At 30.3% G+C, this 18,439-nt stretch overlaps 2 protein-coding genes across 2 annotated transcripts; both read right to left on the reverse strand.

Moving 5' to 3' along the window:
* On the reverse strand, positions 526–3,916 carry LOC105163910 (peroxidase 4). The gene is made up of 4 exons (XM_011082437.2): positions 3,648–3,916; positions 2,138–2,329; positions 1,553–1,721; positions 526–1,067 (listed from the first exon to the last, which is right to left on the reverse strand). The coding sequence occupies exons 1-4, from the start codon at positions 3,879–3,881 to the stop codon at positions 676–678; spliced, it is 987 nt and encodes a 328-aa protein (XP_011080739.1). The 5' UTR covers positions 3,882–3,916; the 3' UTR covers positions 526–675.
* LOC105163909 (peroxidase 4) lies at positions 9,768–17,361 on the reverse strand. The gene is made up of 4 exons (XM_011082436.2): positions 17,090–17,361; positions 11,560–11,751; positions 11,307–11,475; positions 9,768–10,414 (listed from the first exon to the last, which is right to left on the reverse strand). The coding sequence occupies exons 1-4, from the start codon at positions 17,321–17,323 to the stop codon at positions 10,020–10,022; spliced, it is 990 nt and encodes a 329-aa protein (XP_011080738.1). The 5' UTR covers positions 17,324–17,361; the 3' UTR covers positions 9,768–10,019.

An 18,439-nucleotide genomic window follows, 5' to 3' on the forward strand; every position in this document is an offset into this window, starting at 1 on the left:
GAATGAATTTTTGTTAGGTTTTCAATCAATTATTCAGGGGATAATTACCTACACTTTCTTTTATTGAGGTTTTGTGTAATTATACTTAATTTTTTTTTGTGGTTCGAAAAATTACATCTAATATTCTTGAGGTTTGCTTTCATCTAATAAATAAATTCCTCCGTTAGTCAAAATTCATCGAATTTGCTGATATTAAATAATTGAAAAAAAATCTATATTTATCTTTGATTGACTGATTACAGATTTATTGTAGAGCAAACAAATCTTTTAATGATCAAATTAATCTCACACGTCTTCAAGTATTAATACATGTGAGGAGGTATATATCGTCAACGTTATAAGATAGTCTAGCCGGAAAAAAATTGTTTGACCTGCAACAAGTCAGTAATAAATCAATCAAAGGTAGATATCAGTTTTTATATAATTTTGTTTTTTTTATTATTATCAACAAATTTTATAAATTTTGTCAAACGGATGGACTTATTTATTAGACAGGAGATATGTATGACGGACTATATATGGATACATTTAGACAAAGAAAACTCATTATGAATCCAAATTCAAAGGACACACAGCATGGCAGAACAGCCCATTTCTTTTACTACTATGGGGTAATAAAAACCCTAATCTTTTTATTGTCATATGATAAAATGTGTTTTCTTCTTCTGATGCAACTCAGTTGGGCTTCCGGCAGTTCTTCCTTATCTCGCCGTTCGATCCGGTGAGAGGACTAATGTCGCCCATTTTGATCATGGCAACCACAAGGTCCTTGTTGAAAGATTCAGGGCTCTTGCTGTATAATTCGACGAGGGAATCGGTAGATCCGCCATCGTAGAGAACCTGATCAGAGTGCAAGAGTCCCTTCTTGGCTATGAGGTTCTTGAAGTAAGCAGTGTCAAAGATTTTCGGAGTTTTGTTGTCTAAAGGAGCAAAATTGTCGTCTCCTAAGCCACTGTTTCTAGGGCATCTCCGTTGTCTTTTCTTAGCGAAGGAAGCGTCAATGATCGTATCGTTATATATCCGCTCTCTAAAGACTACACACCTTGCTTTCCCTATGGTGTGTGTTCCTATTTTAATCAAGATTACGTTGTTAGAACACTTAATTTAATAATGAATCATTTCAACAAATCAAAAATCATCAAGAGAGAGAAGAAGAGATTGTCAGTATAAGGGGAAAAGAGAATAGGCAACATCAAAATTGTCGAATGTTACATGTGTGTGGTAATTAGCTAGGTAAAAATTATAATTTTAGTTTTATGGGATAGAGGGTTTCATGTACTTAGTCATCCATATGCTGTACGAAATTTTGAAAATAGTCTCGAAATTGAAAAGTTGAATAAATATAAGATTGTAAATTAATTCAACTAAGATTGTCACGTCAAAATAAATGTACTTTAATTTTGAGTTGAAATTTTTATTGAGCACAAAGAAATTATTGCTTTCGACACGCACATACTAAACGTCATCCTGAACTGATCGAGCAGGTGGATATATATATATATATGTATATATATATATATATGTATATATATATGTATGTATGTATAGGTACCTGATAAGGCAACAAGGTCTGTTGGGGATAGACCTTGGTCTTGGAACTTCTGGATGAGGGTGCTAAGGTTAGAATCTGGGCCTGGAAGCACACCACTGTTTGCAGCTTCAAGACTCGCTGTTTTGGAATCCCTCCTTCCCACTGTCACTTTCCAATTAGGCCCTCCAAGCTACAATACATAAACATGAATAAATAATTAACCAATTCACATTTCTAATACGTATTATTTTTCATATATTTGTTCGTATATAGCCAAAATATACGACTTCTAGTTCTGTAAATTAGAGGTTGTATTTTTTTTATCATGCACGAATTATTTTTAATTTAGTCCTATAAATTTAAAAGTTTGGTAATTTTAGTCCTTTTTCGATCAATTTGAAAGAAAAATTATATGCGACTTAAACATGACCCAATTAAATATGAAGATTTCGATAAAAACAACTAAATTTGTCAAAGTTTTAAAATCTACATGGCTAAATTGTAAAAATCAATTTGTACAAGATCAAGTATGTCACCTTTCTAAGTTACACGACTAGAATTATATTTTTTTTCCATACAATACAACAAGAGAGAATAAATACTCACAAAAACGACAGAATCACGAGCCGCAATGGTCACGATATCAGCACACGAGACAATCCCAGGGCACACGGCTTCCACCTTGGACTTGATATGATCGATGACTTCGTAACCCCTCACCGAATTATTGTTTCCACCAGCAGTCTTCTCGCCCTTAAAAGTAGGAGTGTCGTCCAGAAGTATCGATGCATCACAACCCTATCAATCATTTCAGGTATTAGTACGAGCTATCAATCATTTTGTCTATCTTTCCTTCCTTTATATTTTTATATATACAAATAACATAGGGAGAGGTTAGGGTAAAATTCTTTTTTAGTTCCACAAAATAAAGTTAGAATTTATTTTTGATACCACAATTATGGTATGTTTCGTATTTAGTTCCATAAAACTCAAAATTACGTTATTTTTAGTCCCAAAAAATATCTTTTTGTCCCAAAACCACAAGATAGCTGACTTTTTGGGACTAAAAATATGAGATTATGAGTTTTATGAGACTAAAAACGACACATACCATAATTATGGTACCAAAATAAATTCTGTCCTTATTTTATGGGACTAAAAAAAGATTTTTCCGGAACAGTTGTGTCAATTTATTCTTATTGGAGTTGCATTCAATTTTTGTCTCTAATTCATGAGAGCTCTTTGTTCTTGCGCTAAATTATGTTGTTACTTACATTTTGTTAAAATTAATCAATTTTAGTTAAATGTTGAAGGGATGTTTCCTTAATTAAAAATTGCACTCAAAATCACATTTTACAGTTTCGTAAATAAAATTTCCCACTTAATTTCTTCTACGCTAGAATTTTGTAATAAATTGAACAATATGAAATACGGAAAATAAATCTAATAATTTATTATAGTATACGTTAGATATTCCCGTAGATTGACAAGGATTGTCCTAATTTGCACTTTTTGCCCGCATCCAAAAAAGAAAGGGTAACACGAGCGTAAGGGTATCATAGCATGTGCCATAAATGTATAACAAAACTTTTTAGAATTGTAAGAGAATTATGTATAAATAGTCACTTTCAAAGACTCAAAGCTATAGATATAAACCACAATTTAACACTGTCGGTTTTTATAAAAATCAAGAAGCAACCAGACACATCCAATTTAAGAGACTTGTCCTTTCAAGGAGACTTTCATGTACCAAAGTATTCATTTGACGTGAAATTCTAGTTTGAATTCAATTCGATCGGATATAAATTAATTATATAGTAAATGTGATATATTTATCGTGTAATTGGTGTATAATTCAGAGAATATGACCAAGAGCATAACAATTGTGATACACTTACTATGTGATTAATTTAGTTCGACCAAACTTGATTTGGGTAAAAAAGTTTTCCGTCCCCCCTCTTTTTTCCTCCCCTCTTATCCCTTTCTCATAAAGTTGTGGAGTATAATATATGATACCGACATAAAATAAAAAATCAAAGTAACTAAAATACTTCTTGCTCTATGCAAGCAAGGTAGTGTCAGTGTGCGAGTGGAGATTAATGGAAATGAGAAATACTTGAACGAAGCAGTCATGGAAGTGGAGGCGGAGGAGAGAAGCGCCCATGCGCTTCTCCTCCATCACCGCGGACTTAACCACTGATTTCACAATACTAAACACAGTGGGGCATGATTTATCATAAAAGTCGGTGGACAAGTGAGTCGAGGAACTGCCCTTTAAATGTGCTAGCACCACTAATAAACCCACGATCATAATCATAGAAGAAGAGGAAGAAAAACAAAAGTGAACCATAATTTTCACAGAAAGAAAAGAGGTGAAGGATGGACTAATGTGCTCTATATGAAAAATGCATGAGAGTTATATATAGGGTCTACCTCCACTTATCTAATAGTGTGGACCTTACATTTATTATACTAACATATAAGAAAAGGCATTTTCTTTATAAACGGCGATTATGATACCGCAATACTAATTTTATTGTTTTTTAAGTTGATATTTTTTTATTTTTTCTTTCTTTTTTAAATATGTTGTGTTATATATATATATATATTATTTATTATATATTTTAAAAAAATAAAATATTATTTATTATATACAAGTAAAAATGACGTATCGTGGGGGTAGTGTCTATAAAATTTGTCACATCATGCTGTACCCGATGGAAGGCAAAACTACATTTTTAGTGTGACTTGGGGTGGTGCTCTCGAGATATCCAAATATCAAGGTGGCAAATTTACACCTTCATACTTCTAATTTTGTGCAATTTCAGTACACTGCGCATCGTAGATTCTCAATTTGGTTGAAATTTGATCATGCGCCCACTCATATGGCTAAAATTGGGGATTTTTTAATATTGGGGGGAAAATTCGTATGATTTTACAATTAGGTTTGAAACTGTTTTTTTTTTTTAAAATAAATACATCGATAGTTTTAAATTAACCAACATACTGTTTTCACAATATTTAGTCCGTAATAAATTAATATTTTTAAATCAATCAACAAATTTGAAGTAAACAATGAAACAACATACTAGAAATACAAGAAGACTAAATACTTGTATATATTATAAGAATAATGTGTCATTATTGAACCACTTGATTATTCCTTTGATGTGCAACAATTTTAGTCGTTATGTGCAAAAAAATCTGAGAGGTAAAATATAAAATTATTGCACGAGAATATTAAATGAAGGGTAAAATTAATAATTTACATAATTATTCTGATAATATCAACATTTTTCATCCAAACCTTCATGAAGTAAACAGTTAATAATCATATGGGTATAAGTGTAATTTGAAAATTTTTAAGTGGAAAGTATAATTTCATATTTTTAAATAGAATTTAACCCAATATACATATATATCATAGGAACAAAGCGCCTCTATTGGACCACTTGGTTGTATTTTTTTGAGCAAGAACTCTAATCCTTACGTGTAAAAAATATGCAAGTTTTCTCCCTAAAATGGTAAAATGCCCAAGTTTTCAGTCAAGTGAACCTCACATGAAAAAGTTCCAATGAAAACGAAAATTTCTATTTGGCAATGGATTAAAACTACATAAGAAAACGATATGCAGTAAATGTCAGCTCGATAGTTCGAATGTCTTGAAAATGTCATTCCTCAAAATTACAGAACCAAAAAGATGGTTGTTTTGTTCTATTTTTCCTCAAGTTGGGAAATATAAATTTATTTAGACGTAAATGGTGGTCTGACTGAATCGCCATGCCCTGATTCGACGTAAATTAAGTAATAGACATTTACTGAGGAGTTATAATCATTGATGGATAATACGACATGTAATGAAAAGTCAAGAACGAGTAGCTTCTTTGTTTTTTTGAGTTGGGGTCCTTCTCCACATGGTCCAAAACCCGGACACATTCTTTTTGGTCCGAAATTATACTTAGACTCTGTCTGACCGGCATATTGAAAAAGATGAGATGAAGAGAGAAAGAATGTGTATGATTGAAAGAAACAAAAATGTTGTGTGGGGATTTAGAAGAGAAAATGAGATGCGAGAAGAAAGAAACGCGGGGTAAGGTAAAAGAGAAAAAAATAACTGTGGTTGTGATGAGTTTGTTCAAAAATATTGAAATTACGATTGTAATTATATTGTAGGATGAATTTAATTATTAATAAAAGTTGATATGATATGACAATAGGGTCTCTATTATAATAATATATATATATATATGTATATACGATTGAGTGGAAGCGATAAGATTTGACAAGTAAACTGACGAACTCGTCTTCATTTTATTTCTAGAAGTTCTAACGACATAGAGTTTTCAGGTATTTAAACGACGTAATTCTAGCCTAAATCATCTATCTAGTTTAGAAAATTATGAAATTGGGCTCGAAAATGACCCAACGAACTTGCAATAATGTGAAAAAATACCGAGCATCAAAGGTAAGTAAAAAATACAAAAAATAAACAAAGTCAATTGAATATTTAAAAAACTCATAAGCATCGGATAGTAGTTAAAATAATAGAGTTTAACGATGAATAGTGGAAAGATCTCGTAAATAGATCGCTTAACAACTCTTGGATTAAAAGTTATGTTGTCTTAAAGTTTCAGGTACTTCAACTACTACCCTTTAAATTTCTATTGATTCGATCCATATAGATTCTATTACTGAAGCAAATTTTACAAAACTACGACTGATACCATACAGAAGCGATCATAAATTGGGGAGACAGATACTGTATAGACTTCTACTGGAGGCAAATATTGGGAATTTTAAAAGCATATACCCTTCTCAATTTATTTTTTAAAAGATATAAATAATTTAAATAAAGAATATTACAAAACCCCCTTTAAACATAGTACAAGTTCAATAAATGGAGGGGCCAAGTGACATTGCCAAATTTTAGCCGACATCACATCACCTTAGTTATAGACAGAATACATGCAGAGACGAAGACGAATGCGCGTCGGTCTGGTCAACTTACCATGCAAACACGTAAAATAACGACAGATGCCAAAGCTCTTTATTTGTTTTTGTATTTTTGGCCGCCTCTTTTTGTTTTTTTTTTTAATAAAAATTGATAATTTGTGTCACACTTTATGTACATGCAAATTTTATAATATTATTTAAAATGAAATATTTATGATTTATAAGATATATACAAAATAATATTTGTGTTAATTTACGAAAAAAATATATGAAATAAGGATGGGTAATGAAAGAAGTAATTATCAAAAGATAGGGGGATGAATGAATAGTTAGAATAGCGTATGGGTGAGAAGTTAATAAATAAATTATTAAATTAAATTAAGTTATTAAATTATATATAAAAAATTTGAGACATCAATTCACCCCTTTTCAATTATATATAAGTAGGGAAATAATATTTTTGATTTCATAAATTAGGCACGTTTCATTTTTGGTCTTATCCATTACGAGACTAGCACTTTTTAGTCCCCGTATAACTTTAAACAATTAACACGTTTTAGTCATCATCCACTTTTTTGTCTACAATTTAAAGGTGTAGAGCAAGCGTCTAGCAGGTGATTGTTAAGTATTTTTTGCTAGAAAGAAATTTTTTTTTTTCCAACTTGGGACTATTTTTGGGAAAAAAATATATCTATATTTGAGACGAAAATATAAATTTTGAATAAAATTAGAGGAAAAAATATAGTGATTTCGCTTTTCTCTCACAAAAATTGAATCATATCCTTTCCATATTTCTATAAGTTGAAGCCAAGTAGAAGCAACATAAAGAATCATGCTCACAAGTGAATCAAATAGGCCAAATGAAGCACCCATATGCAATTATTGAAGAAATGGTCAATTTGTCCTCCAATTAAAAATACTTAACAGCATCGTGTTAAGTATGTGACCTTCGTTAAATTGATGAAAAAAGTGCATAAGAACCAAAAATACTAATTTTTATAAATTATGAAACTAAAAGTACTAATCTATAATAAATAAAATCAAAACTGACATAGTCCTAATTTATGGGACTAAAACTACTATTATCCGTATGTAATTAATAAGTGGTGTACATTCTATGTATAACTGGTACCAGACAAATTACCTCTTTTGTTTCTTCCCGTTGACCCTATTCCCTCAAAGCTAAGTCTGCACCATGAATCTCTCTCTCTCTCTCTCTCTCTCTCTCTCTCTCTATATATATATATATATATATATGATCCTTTTAAATGCCATGGCTAGTCCTCTATATTTTACTATAAAAAAATCAATTATTTTATATATTATAAATTGTTATCATTTTAAAATTATAGTTAATCAATATTATAATTTAAAATCTTTGAAGGAAAACTCATGTCTTCATGCATCTAAAGCAGTATTCTTTGTAGGCATTAATTTCCCTTTCAGAAATAATAGGAGCTCCCTTCACTTTAAAAATCTTACTAGGTTTAAAAGTAGTAAAGTAGGACATGTTTTGATATCATGACTTAAAGTCATTGTCGGAGAATTTCTCCTACCCCTGGCTACTAATTGGCTATACAATTAATTGGACAACCACAGTGACCGAATTAACAACCACCAATTTAAAGACTTTCTAATGCTCAATCGCGAATAATTGTCTTAAACTTGTTGGGAGAACAAGAGTGATATGCGAGATTTGTGTATTATGAAGTTGAGGAAAGAGTCTGGTGCAAAGAGAAATGGCAATTTATCTCCCAAGATACGACGATTTAAAATTTCAAAGTTGTAGCACTGCAAAACTTTGGGAATAACGAACCAACAAATATTTTAGAACTCTCTTCCTAAAACTATACTTGTAAAATGCTTTTTTGCTTAAAAATGCTACAGAATTAATTGAATGAATGAAATGAAATGGGATGACCTATTTATAGGAGTTGAAAAGGTATCACTAAATGAACATATCCGATCAAAAACGATACCTTCGAAAGGTTATGACCTTTCATTTGAATAGACATATTATTTCACCGAAAGGATATACCAGTTCACTCTAATGGACGCATCGTTTCATTCAAAGGGTTCACCTAATAGACTCATCATTTCAACCTAAGGACATAACTATTTGGTTGATTAAATACGGTTGGATAATGATTGGGTGGCATCAATCATCATCCATGTGCCATGAGCTTGTTATGCGTCTCACATCGTAACCAATTACTTGTTACCATCAAAATAAATTAGTAAATAAATTTATTATTTAATTAATCATTCACCATTTTCCAAGAGGTGTTTGCTTCTTTCATGGTCGAACAACTTTCTGCCTCCTGGAGAGGCGGTCAATTTGGCAATCAAGATGATAGTAGGCTATCTCGTCTCCAAGACTGATTGGCCTTCATAGCTGCCCACCCTTCGTAAACCTATAAGTAAGCACCTGAACGAGGGGTAACTCTGTCTCGGGCCTAACGCATTTAGGGATCTCCTACTGGGCCGTCATTCAACTAGGTCTTGCTTAGGCCTAGTGTATTTTTCGGGCATCAAATGCATATTATGATAAATATTATTTATATATTAAATTATATAATTTAAAATTTTTGATGTACTTTTGTTGTATTTTATATTTAATTAAATATTTTATAATAAATATAATTATCAAATAATATTTTAAACTAGTCGATACTATATAATTGGAAGATAAAAAAATATTTTTAAATTTTTAAAAAATTAATTTAATTTATAAAAATGTACAAATAATAAAAAACAAGTATTAAATTTTTATTTAAATATAAATAATAGTAATTTTAGTAAGTAATATAACTTCATGCCCACTAATGCCACATCACATTTTTTCTTTTAACTGAAGTCATACGATTGCCCCTTCACGCATTATTAAACAATAAAATCACTTCTCCCAATTTAAAGTATCACGTCAGATTCATGTGCTATTTTCTGGCAACTTTACAGAAATTCCAACGGAAGGAGAACCAAAATCGCAATAGTTAAAAAATCAAACATAATGTTTGGATTCATTTTCTAAGTGTTTTGTTGTGTTTTATGGAAATAAAGAGAGAAAAACAAAGATAAATAAGTCTGTGTTAGAGATAGTATGTATGTATGCATTTGTGCTAAAATATTTTAAAACACATAAATAAGGTGTTTTTAAATAATGGCAAACATTGGGTATGTTTTAACTTATTTTGAAAATAAGTTGGAAATAAAAACAAACATAGCGAAAGGATCTTTTTGTAGTTCTAAAATGATAAAAGACTAAAATAAAAATGGGATATAGTTAGAGGACCAAAAACACCTTTAATGCTTAAATTTCCATTAGGCACTCCAACATCCCACACCTGCCGTTTCTACAAAGTTAGATGAACAAAACTTTGTAGATGTAATAAGGATTATTTATAAGTGGAACAAAAACACATAAAAACACAGAGCAACCCTAATATAAAGCTCTTTTCTTCGACTACTTCAAAACAAAAACCTTACACTTATATAATTTCTTTTTCTTCTTTCGATGATCAACATATTTATCAACTCAATTAGGCTTGCGACAGTTCTTCCTTATCTCGCCTTTTGATCCGGTGAGAGGAGTAATGTCTCCCATCCTAATCATGGCCGCGACAAAGTCACCGTTGAATGACTGAGGGTTCTTGCTATAGGATTCGACAAGTGAATCGGTTGATCCGCCGTTGTAGAGAACTTGATCAGAGTGCAAGAGTCCCTTCTTGGCTATCAGGTTCTTGAAGTAAGCATTGTCAAAGAATGTCGGAGTTTTAAGGTCCAAAGGGGCCAAATTGTTGTCTCCTGAGCCATTGGTTCTGGGGCAGTTCCCTTGTCTTAACTTAGCAAATGAAGAGTCAATATTGCTGGTCTCGTTATATATCCGGTCTCTGAAAACTGTACACCTTGCTTGCCCTATGCTGTGTGCTCCTATTTTGTACAACATCATTGTTGAGTGATAAATTAGGACAATTTATTAATGAGCATTATGTCTAGAGAGAGCAAAAATCATTAAGTATACTTTTCACTTCATTAATTATGTAATTTTTATTAATGGACTCACGAATTTTAAAAAAATTCACTTTTAGTTCTTTCATCAAATCTCTTCTGGCAGTCCAACTTCTTCCGTTTTAATTATGTTTATTTAATTGTATGAAATTAAGAGATGTACAAATTAATAAATAATTGATCATAACTGATATTTTTGCAATTAATTATATGTTTTATTGATTTTAGACGTGCATGAGTATAATTTTTTCAAAAAAAGAAATTTATAGAGATGGTAACTTTGCATAAAAATAAATAAATTTGAGGATATTTTAATTGATATATATTTTGTTAACAAAAAATAATATTTTAATCCTTCAAAACTTAATAAATAACTAATGTGTGTGGCACACTCTCAATACATTAAAATTTTAAAAATTAATTATTCTTTTAAACTATTTGGTGAAATGGTGTTAAATTAAAATAAAAAATGGCTGGCTAAAAATATTAGACGTCGAAAGAGTATTCTCCATTAATCATAAGGGTAAATTATATTAACATACTTGAAAATTAGGTCAAATTATATAAATACTCTCTCTTTTATAAAATTACAAATACATTTCCCCGAGGTTATAATTATCATACAACTGTACCTTTTATTTATAAGTAAAATTTATACTAACACTTTTTAAAAAATATTATACTGACACCCCTTATGGGGTATAATTGTAATTTTATAAAAAAAATTGTGATGTTTGTGTTTGTGACTTATCTTGTTAATATAATTTACCCGAATAATAAATATAGGTAGATATTGGAGCAAGTTGATAGGCACCTGATAAGACAACCATGTCCTTGGTGGACAGACCTTTGGCTTGGAACCTATTGATAAGGTTGGTAAGTGTAGAAGTTGGGGGCGGAAGCTGACCATTATTTGCAGCAGACAGACTGGCCGTTTTGGAATCCCTCCTCCCAACTTTCACTTCCCAAGTTGGCCCTCCAAGCTACAATAATGTATAACTGTTTTAATAAAAATTCTTTTCTTTCTATAAGTCCAAGAAAAATTAAATAAATAAAATAAAACTCACAAGAACAACAGAATCACGAGCAGCTATGGCTACGATATCAGCACAAGAGATGACCCCAGGGCACGTTGCTTCCACCTTCGACTTAATACTATCGATGACTTCGTAACCCCTGACGGAATTGATGTTGGGCCCAGCCGTCTTCTCACCGGTGAAAGAAGAAGTATCATCAAGTAGTATCGATCCATCACAACCCTGTCAATTATTTTGAACAGTAATATCATTTATCGATTTGTCTAGTTTTCTTTCTTTCTTTCTTTTTTTTTTTTTTGTGCCCTTGTTTCCAATATAAAAGGAAAATTTGAGACACCTAAAGGAAATATGAAGTAACAATCTTAAAATTATCCCTAATAATATATATTAAGTGAATGAGTAATAATATGATGTGCATAAGAAAGCCTTGGCCTAAAGTGGTCCAAGTGGTCAAAAAAAATAAAAAACGAGAGACCCGTAACACCTTAGAAAGGCACAAGGGGACCTGGCAAGCGACCTTAGCAGGTATCCCTCAAAGAACAGATTGACAAAAGGGTCCCAAACAACCCAAGTAGCTCAGAAAGAAAAGATGAGGCCCCAGGACATCTCCCTACTCGGACTATGATCAAAGACCAATAAATATTCAACCCAAAAGACCCACGTGGCTGCCCGCATTCTACCATGGCATCCAATTGGTTTAGGTGTCAGCAACTACATTCAAACTACATTAGCCCTAGTAAGGAAGGACTCCCTAATGGTTGGGACTTCTTGTAGACGAGGAAGGTCCTACCAAAATCCTGGACTCCTTGGCAGCTATGACTCCTTAGTGGTTAGGAGTCCTTGTTGATAGAGAGTCCCCCAACTCGAAAATAAGCATCAAAAGCAAAATTAACAGAAGATAAGAACATATTATGGCTTATCCAAACGATCTTTATCCATTTCTTCCCGAGAATGAAGCAAACGTGCAGAGCACCATCGCAAGGGTCTTTATCCATAATCATGTGTCCTTACTCTTTTCACCAACATTATTCACCATATCTCAATTTTCAGTGATATTTATTTATTTTTTGATTTTATTCAATTTTAAATCCAATACTAATGTAGGTGTCGGAGTACTAACGTCTTTTTTGTAGGTCTCCCCTTTAGAATTTGCATTCGTTTCGACCCAAATTTTGAATGACTGTCCAAATCTATTGGACCCGTACATTTTTTGAACTCATCAAATATAATTATAGTGAACAAAAAACTGTGTCTAAGATGATCATTAAAGGAAATAGTTATATATTTATAGGGTTGATTAAATTTTAAACCTCCTTTAAAAATATAAAATTACACTTTCTCCCAAATAAATTTTGAAATTATATTTACACACCTTTGAAAATTCTCCGTTGTATCGTTTACACCTAGCCTCCTTCGACTAGGGTTTGGACAAAAGATATTAACATAATCACTCATTAAGTAGGGAAACTTCTGCAATTATAATTCATGCTTGCTGGAGCTGCGTTTTTTTTTCTAATTGGGTTATTCATTCTTACACCAAGATCATGTTAGGTATTCTTTTTTTTTTTATTTATTATATATGTTGTGTTGGAATTGAAGTAATTTGGAGGCACTAGAAAAAAAAATTATTGATTATAATTTTAATAGTTATAAATTAAAAATTGTGGCAGATAATTTTTATTGATTACAATTAAATAAAATCAATATGAATAATTTTTAAAAAAAATAACGCCGGGACGGTTTGGCGCAAACGACCTGTATCACTGCAAATGATTTGAAGCGTTAAAAGCGTGCCGACTCTGACGCATTGTCAGAGCCGGTGTCTGAAACCCCGGCTTTATTAGAAGGCAGCAAAGGCAGCTCAAGGACCAAACACTTGATGTGTAAAATTTTTTTTGTGAGAGCAGCAATACCTTGTAAAAAGTATGTAGGAAATTAGAATTATGATTAATTTTGGTTCACATAATAGTAATTATTATACAAATAAATAATTTATCGATTTGAAAATATTTTCGTAGGTTCGAACACAACATTAAATATATGGTATAATAATATTTTATTTTTTGGGTTCTTTAACTGGTCCTACGTTGTAGTTGTGTTCTATAAGTGTTGTGAAAATAGATTTTTTAGGAGTTGTTCAGTATAGTTATATTGAGATTGACTAACATCATCATCAATCTCAATTCGAAGCACATTCTCTCGTCTTCTACCAGCATTATATGTTGTGTATTTAAAATATATCTGTAATTTAAAATCAACCCTGCATAGGACTAATTTTTTATACCAAATCGACTCCAGTTCAACGAACGTAATACTACGACAAATTCTCATAAATTTGCGCAGAGGGCAATCATAACTTAAAACATTCATATGAATTAATTCGTTGACCTCCAAAAATATGTAACTATATCTTTATTATTTTGCTCTGTTATATCTGCTCAATAAATAATATATATATATATATATATATAGAAAATAAGCTAATAAAAATATTTTTTAGTGAAACAACCAAATGCATAAAATATAACATGAATTGCATAATACCCCTCTCTGTTTTGATGAAATAGCAAGAATTCTCCTTTTGTTAATTTTACAGGCAAAAATCCTCTGTGTTTCTTAGGATATATCAAAAGACCCCCCTCCCTCCATTAGAAACTAACGAGAGTATGTTGCACCCGCCTATTGTACTAGTGGGCCTCGTCTTTTGACTTTTTTTGGGATTATTTTACGTATATAATATTCATTTTTTCTCTTTTTTTACATTTAAATATATTTAAAATTAATTTATCTATATTATTATTTTATTTAAATATATTTAGTTAATTTAAATTACTTATTGAGTCCAAATATATTACAATAAATTATTTTTATTTATGAAATATATTAATTTAATATAAAAACACACAAAAAGTAAATAATTTTTTCAAAAATTTAAAATATTAAGTTTAAAAAACACAATACAAATTTAACATACTAAAATTCACATTTTAAATTAAAAATTTAGATGTAATATAAAAGTCACTTATAATAATTATATATTTTTAACTCAATTAAATTATTATTCATGTAAATATATTTTATTTACTTATGAATAATACTAATTAGTTAAATATCAAAAAACTGATATTAATTATTTTTAGGTTATATTATTTATTATAAGTAATACTGAAAGATATATATACATTATATAGTTATATATTTATGTGTATGTATACTATATATAAATATAAATTAAAATTATTTAAAATTTAGACCGTTCATTTTTTATAATTTAAAATCAATAGTTATTATAAGAAGAGTATAACTGGCAATCCACCAAAAAATTAATGTCGTTAGGGCTTATCTAACGAAAGGAAAGAGTATGCAAAATTTTAAAAAATACAAAACTATTTTTTTTCTTAAATTTTTAACACATGAAAATTTTTAGCTAAATTTTAAAAATATAGAGGGGTTTTATACAATTTATCTTAAAATATAAGAAAATTTAGTGAAAAAAAAAAGCAACTTACTATACTACTCACTATCGAAACAATTACATGTCGGAATTGAAAAATTATTTGCATACTGCAACTTAAAATTTTTTTTTTTTTTTTTGGGGGGGGGGGGGTGTTTGTTGTTGCTCATGCTTTGTAACTGGGTTGGAGTGGTAATATTGTTTTGTAATTTGGGTGGGGTGGTAATATTGCTCCACCTTAATTTTAATTTTTCAATTGAAGACAAGAATTTGAAAAGAGTAACACATTTAGTTCAATATCGACTGAAAAAAGACAAGTTGTCACGTTTAGTCTAATAAAATTGGCATTTTTGGACAGAAATTAAATAAATGTGTTACTTTCTTTAAATTATTATTCTCAATTAAAAAATTAAAATTAAACTGAACCAACAATATTAAATCCAAAAAGTTATAAGACAAAAATTATATTTTTTTCTATTTCTTGGTCGACTCTCTCTGAATATATGAATTTTCGTTAGCATTAGATAGAATTAGATAGCGGCTACATTACATTATAAAAAGAGTAAATACTTCTCATTTATTGCTCTAACATTGAATAGAATTTTCATTAGCTTTCAAACTTATTGTAAATGAACAAATTGCTCCTCGTTCGCTGACTTTAGCTTGTACAGATATTTTGATTTTCTATAAAATAAGATAGGCGTCAATGCCAAAGCCTCCGCCCAAGCACGTGCAGATTTATGAACATTTTTCTTTAATGAATAGGGCATAGCCGCGGGCGTCCAATTAATTCTATATAAGTATTGCTCCGCTTATTATATAATTTATCACTCTTTTTAAAATTACAATAATCACAATATAATATTTTTAATTATGATTTACTTAATTTCATTAAATTTGATTTCAATTAGAATTTTTTATGAACGCACGACTACAAGTGTTCGAATAAGAATCTTTTGCAGCTTCAAAATATGTATATATATATATATATATAATAAATAACATCATAAAGCACCACAAAGGATATATTTTAAGAGAATGATACGTGTGTATATATACTCCCTTTTTACAACTTAACCAATTATTAATATAAAGGGTAAAATGCTTTTTTAGTATCATAAAATAATGATAGAATTCATTTTGATATCATAATTATCGTACGTGTCGCTTTTACTCTCATAAAACTCATAATCACGTATTTTTAATTCCAAAAAGTCACTTGTGTTGTGGTTTTGGGACTAAAAAAGCATTGTAATTTTGGGATTAAACGGCCCAAAATCACATTTTTTTGGGACTAAAAAGATGTGATACTAAGTTTTAGGATTAAAGTGTCACTTGTCATAGTTGTGGTACCAAAAATAATTCTACCCTTATTTAATGAGATTACAAAAATATTTTACCCTATAAATAAAACTATAAATGGAAGATAAATTAATTAAAAACTATTTTATAATAAGAAAATCTAGACACCAACAATTTAATACATGAGAGATTAAGATAAAAAATCAACATCGACCTAATTAACAAGTAAAATTTTTATTGTTAATCTACTTTATTCAATACGAGATGTTTATATGCTAATAATGAATTTAACTAGCAGCGAAAATTTATTTACAAATGAATTTAGCAATAAATTGTTTAACATATATATTAGATAATGAAAATTAGCAAAAATAATTTTATTTGCTAATTAACTCGAAACTAAATTTTTTTGTTGCTATTGAAATATTCTCTTGTAGTGCATTATGGGACCAAACTCTTCTCCATTCTTTGTCCTTTTACATTTTATTTTTCTCGTCATAAACTCGTGTAGAGTACAAATAAAACACCAACATAGAATAAATAATGGATAAATAGCAATTTACCCCATGTATATTGAAAATGAGCATATATACCTCTTATGAAAAAAATATAACAATTTATCCCCTATACTTTTTAAAATGAAGCAATTTACTTCTTTATATAGGGAGGTAAATTGTTGCATTTTAAAAAATATACGAAGGTAAATCGCTATTTATTTTTTCATAAGAGAATAATTTGCTCATTTGCGATATCACAAGAGGATTGCTTATATTTTTACCCATATATATATATATATATAATTACCTGAACAAAGCAATCATGGAAGTGGAGGCGGAGGAGGGAAGCGCCCATTCGTTTCTCCTTCTGGACAGCGGACTTAACCACTGAGTTAACGACGCTAAACACATTAGGGCACGACTTTTCGTAAAAGTCGGTCGACAGCTGAGCAGAAGAGCTGCCCGTCAACAGTACTAATAAACTGACGACCGTAGTTATGAGAGAGGAAGAGAAGGAAGAAGACGAAGAGAACTCCCCCATTATTTTTCTACGTTATACATTCAGAATAAAGTGATGACAAGAATAGAAGTAACCTTATATATATATATGGCAAATGCAATGTTACTGTTGCATGTTGAAGCAAAATCCTTTCATCATTTGCACACATAAAGCTTGTGAAATTTTTTTACTCGGATCAGGTTTGGTTGAATCGAATCAACTGTAGAAAAAGTGTCTCGCACTTGCTATGCAATGGGTTATTTTCCCTCAACTGTACACCAATCGCACGACATGTGTATTGGACTCACCTTATTATTGATTCAGGTTCAGCCTGAATCGGATTCGGATTGTAATTTTCCGAAACTACTGTACATCACTAACTATTAATAATTTGTTTTCCTTATCTTTGACCCTATTTTTCTTGAAGCTGGGAAGGGTTTATTGCAGTTTTGATCATTTTAATTGTAGGTGTTTAGAGTTTTGGTTTTTTTGGAAATAAAAATTGTGATTTAATTCATTATTTCTGTAAATCTAGTAATTTGAAAATACATTTCGTCACAAATTTAAAAATCGACAGAAAAATAAATGTGCAAGTCACATGTGTCCTCAAATTTAGATGGACACGTGAAAAATAAGGGTATTTAACCCCTAATATATTTAGAATTGGTATATTAAATGTTTGAAAAGTATAGGACTAAGGATAATATATACACATGTATTGAATAATTGGAGGTGGGCAGGTGGAGAAATTGCCAAATTTTTAGTCCACATCAACTTTTGTTATATTTTGAATATTGCATGGGGAGACAAAATAATGCTGGTCTTTGTCACGTAGCCATGCATGATTAGACATAAGATGAATTGGCAATTCGAACAGTTATTCTGGTAAATAGGGACATATGGAAAACTTAATAATACCAATAAGGGAAAAGTATTATTTTAGTTCGTTAAATATGTTTAATTTTAATTTTAGTTCGATAACTATGTTCATTTTTGTTTAGGTCTAGTAACTTATGAAATTGCTTACTTTTAGTCTTCTAGCAGATTTTCGTAACTTCCATCTTCCTTAACACACTTGTAGATATAATGTTAACAGAAGTTCCATTCTCAATTAGCACTTTGTGTACCTGATAGTTGGCAAATGGTCCTTTTTTGAAT

Source organism: Sesamum indicum, linkage group LG6 (genome assembly GCF_000512975.1).
Source record: "Sesamum indicum cultivar Zhongzhi No. 13 linkage group LG6, S_indicum_v1.0, whole genome shotgun sequence".
NCBI classification, from domain to species: domain Eukaryota; kingdom Viridiplantae; phylum Streptophyta; class Magnoliopsida; order Lamiales; family Pedaliaceae; genus Sesamum; species Sesamum indicum.

Bases quoted from the DNA above. Each gene is read 5' to 3' on its own strand.
- LOC105163910 (XM_011082437.2), bottom strand. From the start codon at position 3,881: ATGGTTCACTTTTGTTTTTCTTCCTCTTCTTCTATGATTATGATCGTG. The intron at 2,330-3,647 runs GTATTTCTCATT...AATGATTGATAG, and splicing joins TCCATGACTGCTTCGTTCAA to GGTTGTGATGCATCGATACT. The intron at 1,722-2,137 runs GTGAGTATTTAT...TATGTATTGTAG, and splicing joins CTCGTGATTCTGTCGTTTTT to CTTGGAGGGCCTAATTGGAA.
- LOC105163909 (XM_011082436.2), bottom strand. From the start codon at position 17,323: ATGGGGGAGTTCTCTTCGTCTTCTTCCTTCTCTTCCTCTCTCATAACT. The intron at 11,752-17,089 runs GTAATTATATAT...AATAATTGACAG, and splicing joins TCCATGATTGCTTTGTTCAG to GGTTGTGATGGATCGATACT. The intron at 11,476-11,559 runs GTGAGTTTTATT...ACATTATTGTAG, and splicing joins CTCGTGATTCTGTTGTTCTT to CTTGGAGGGCCAACTTGGGA.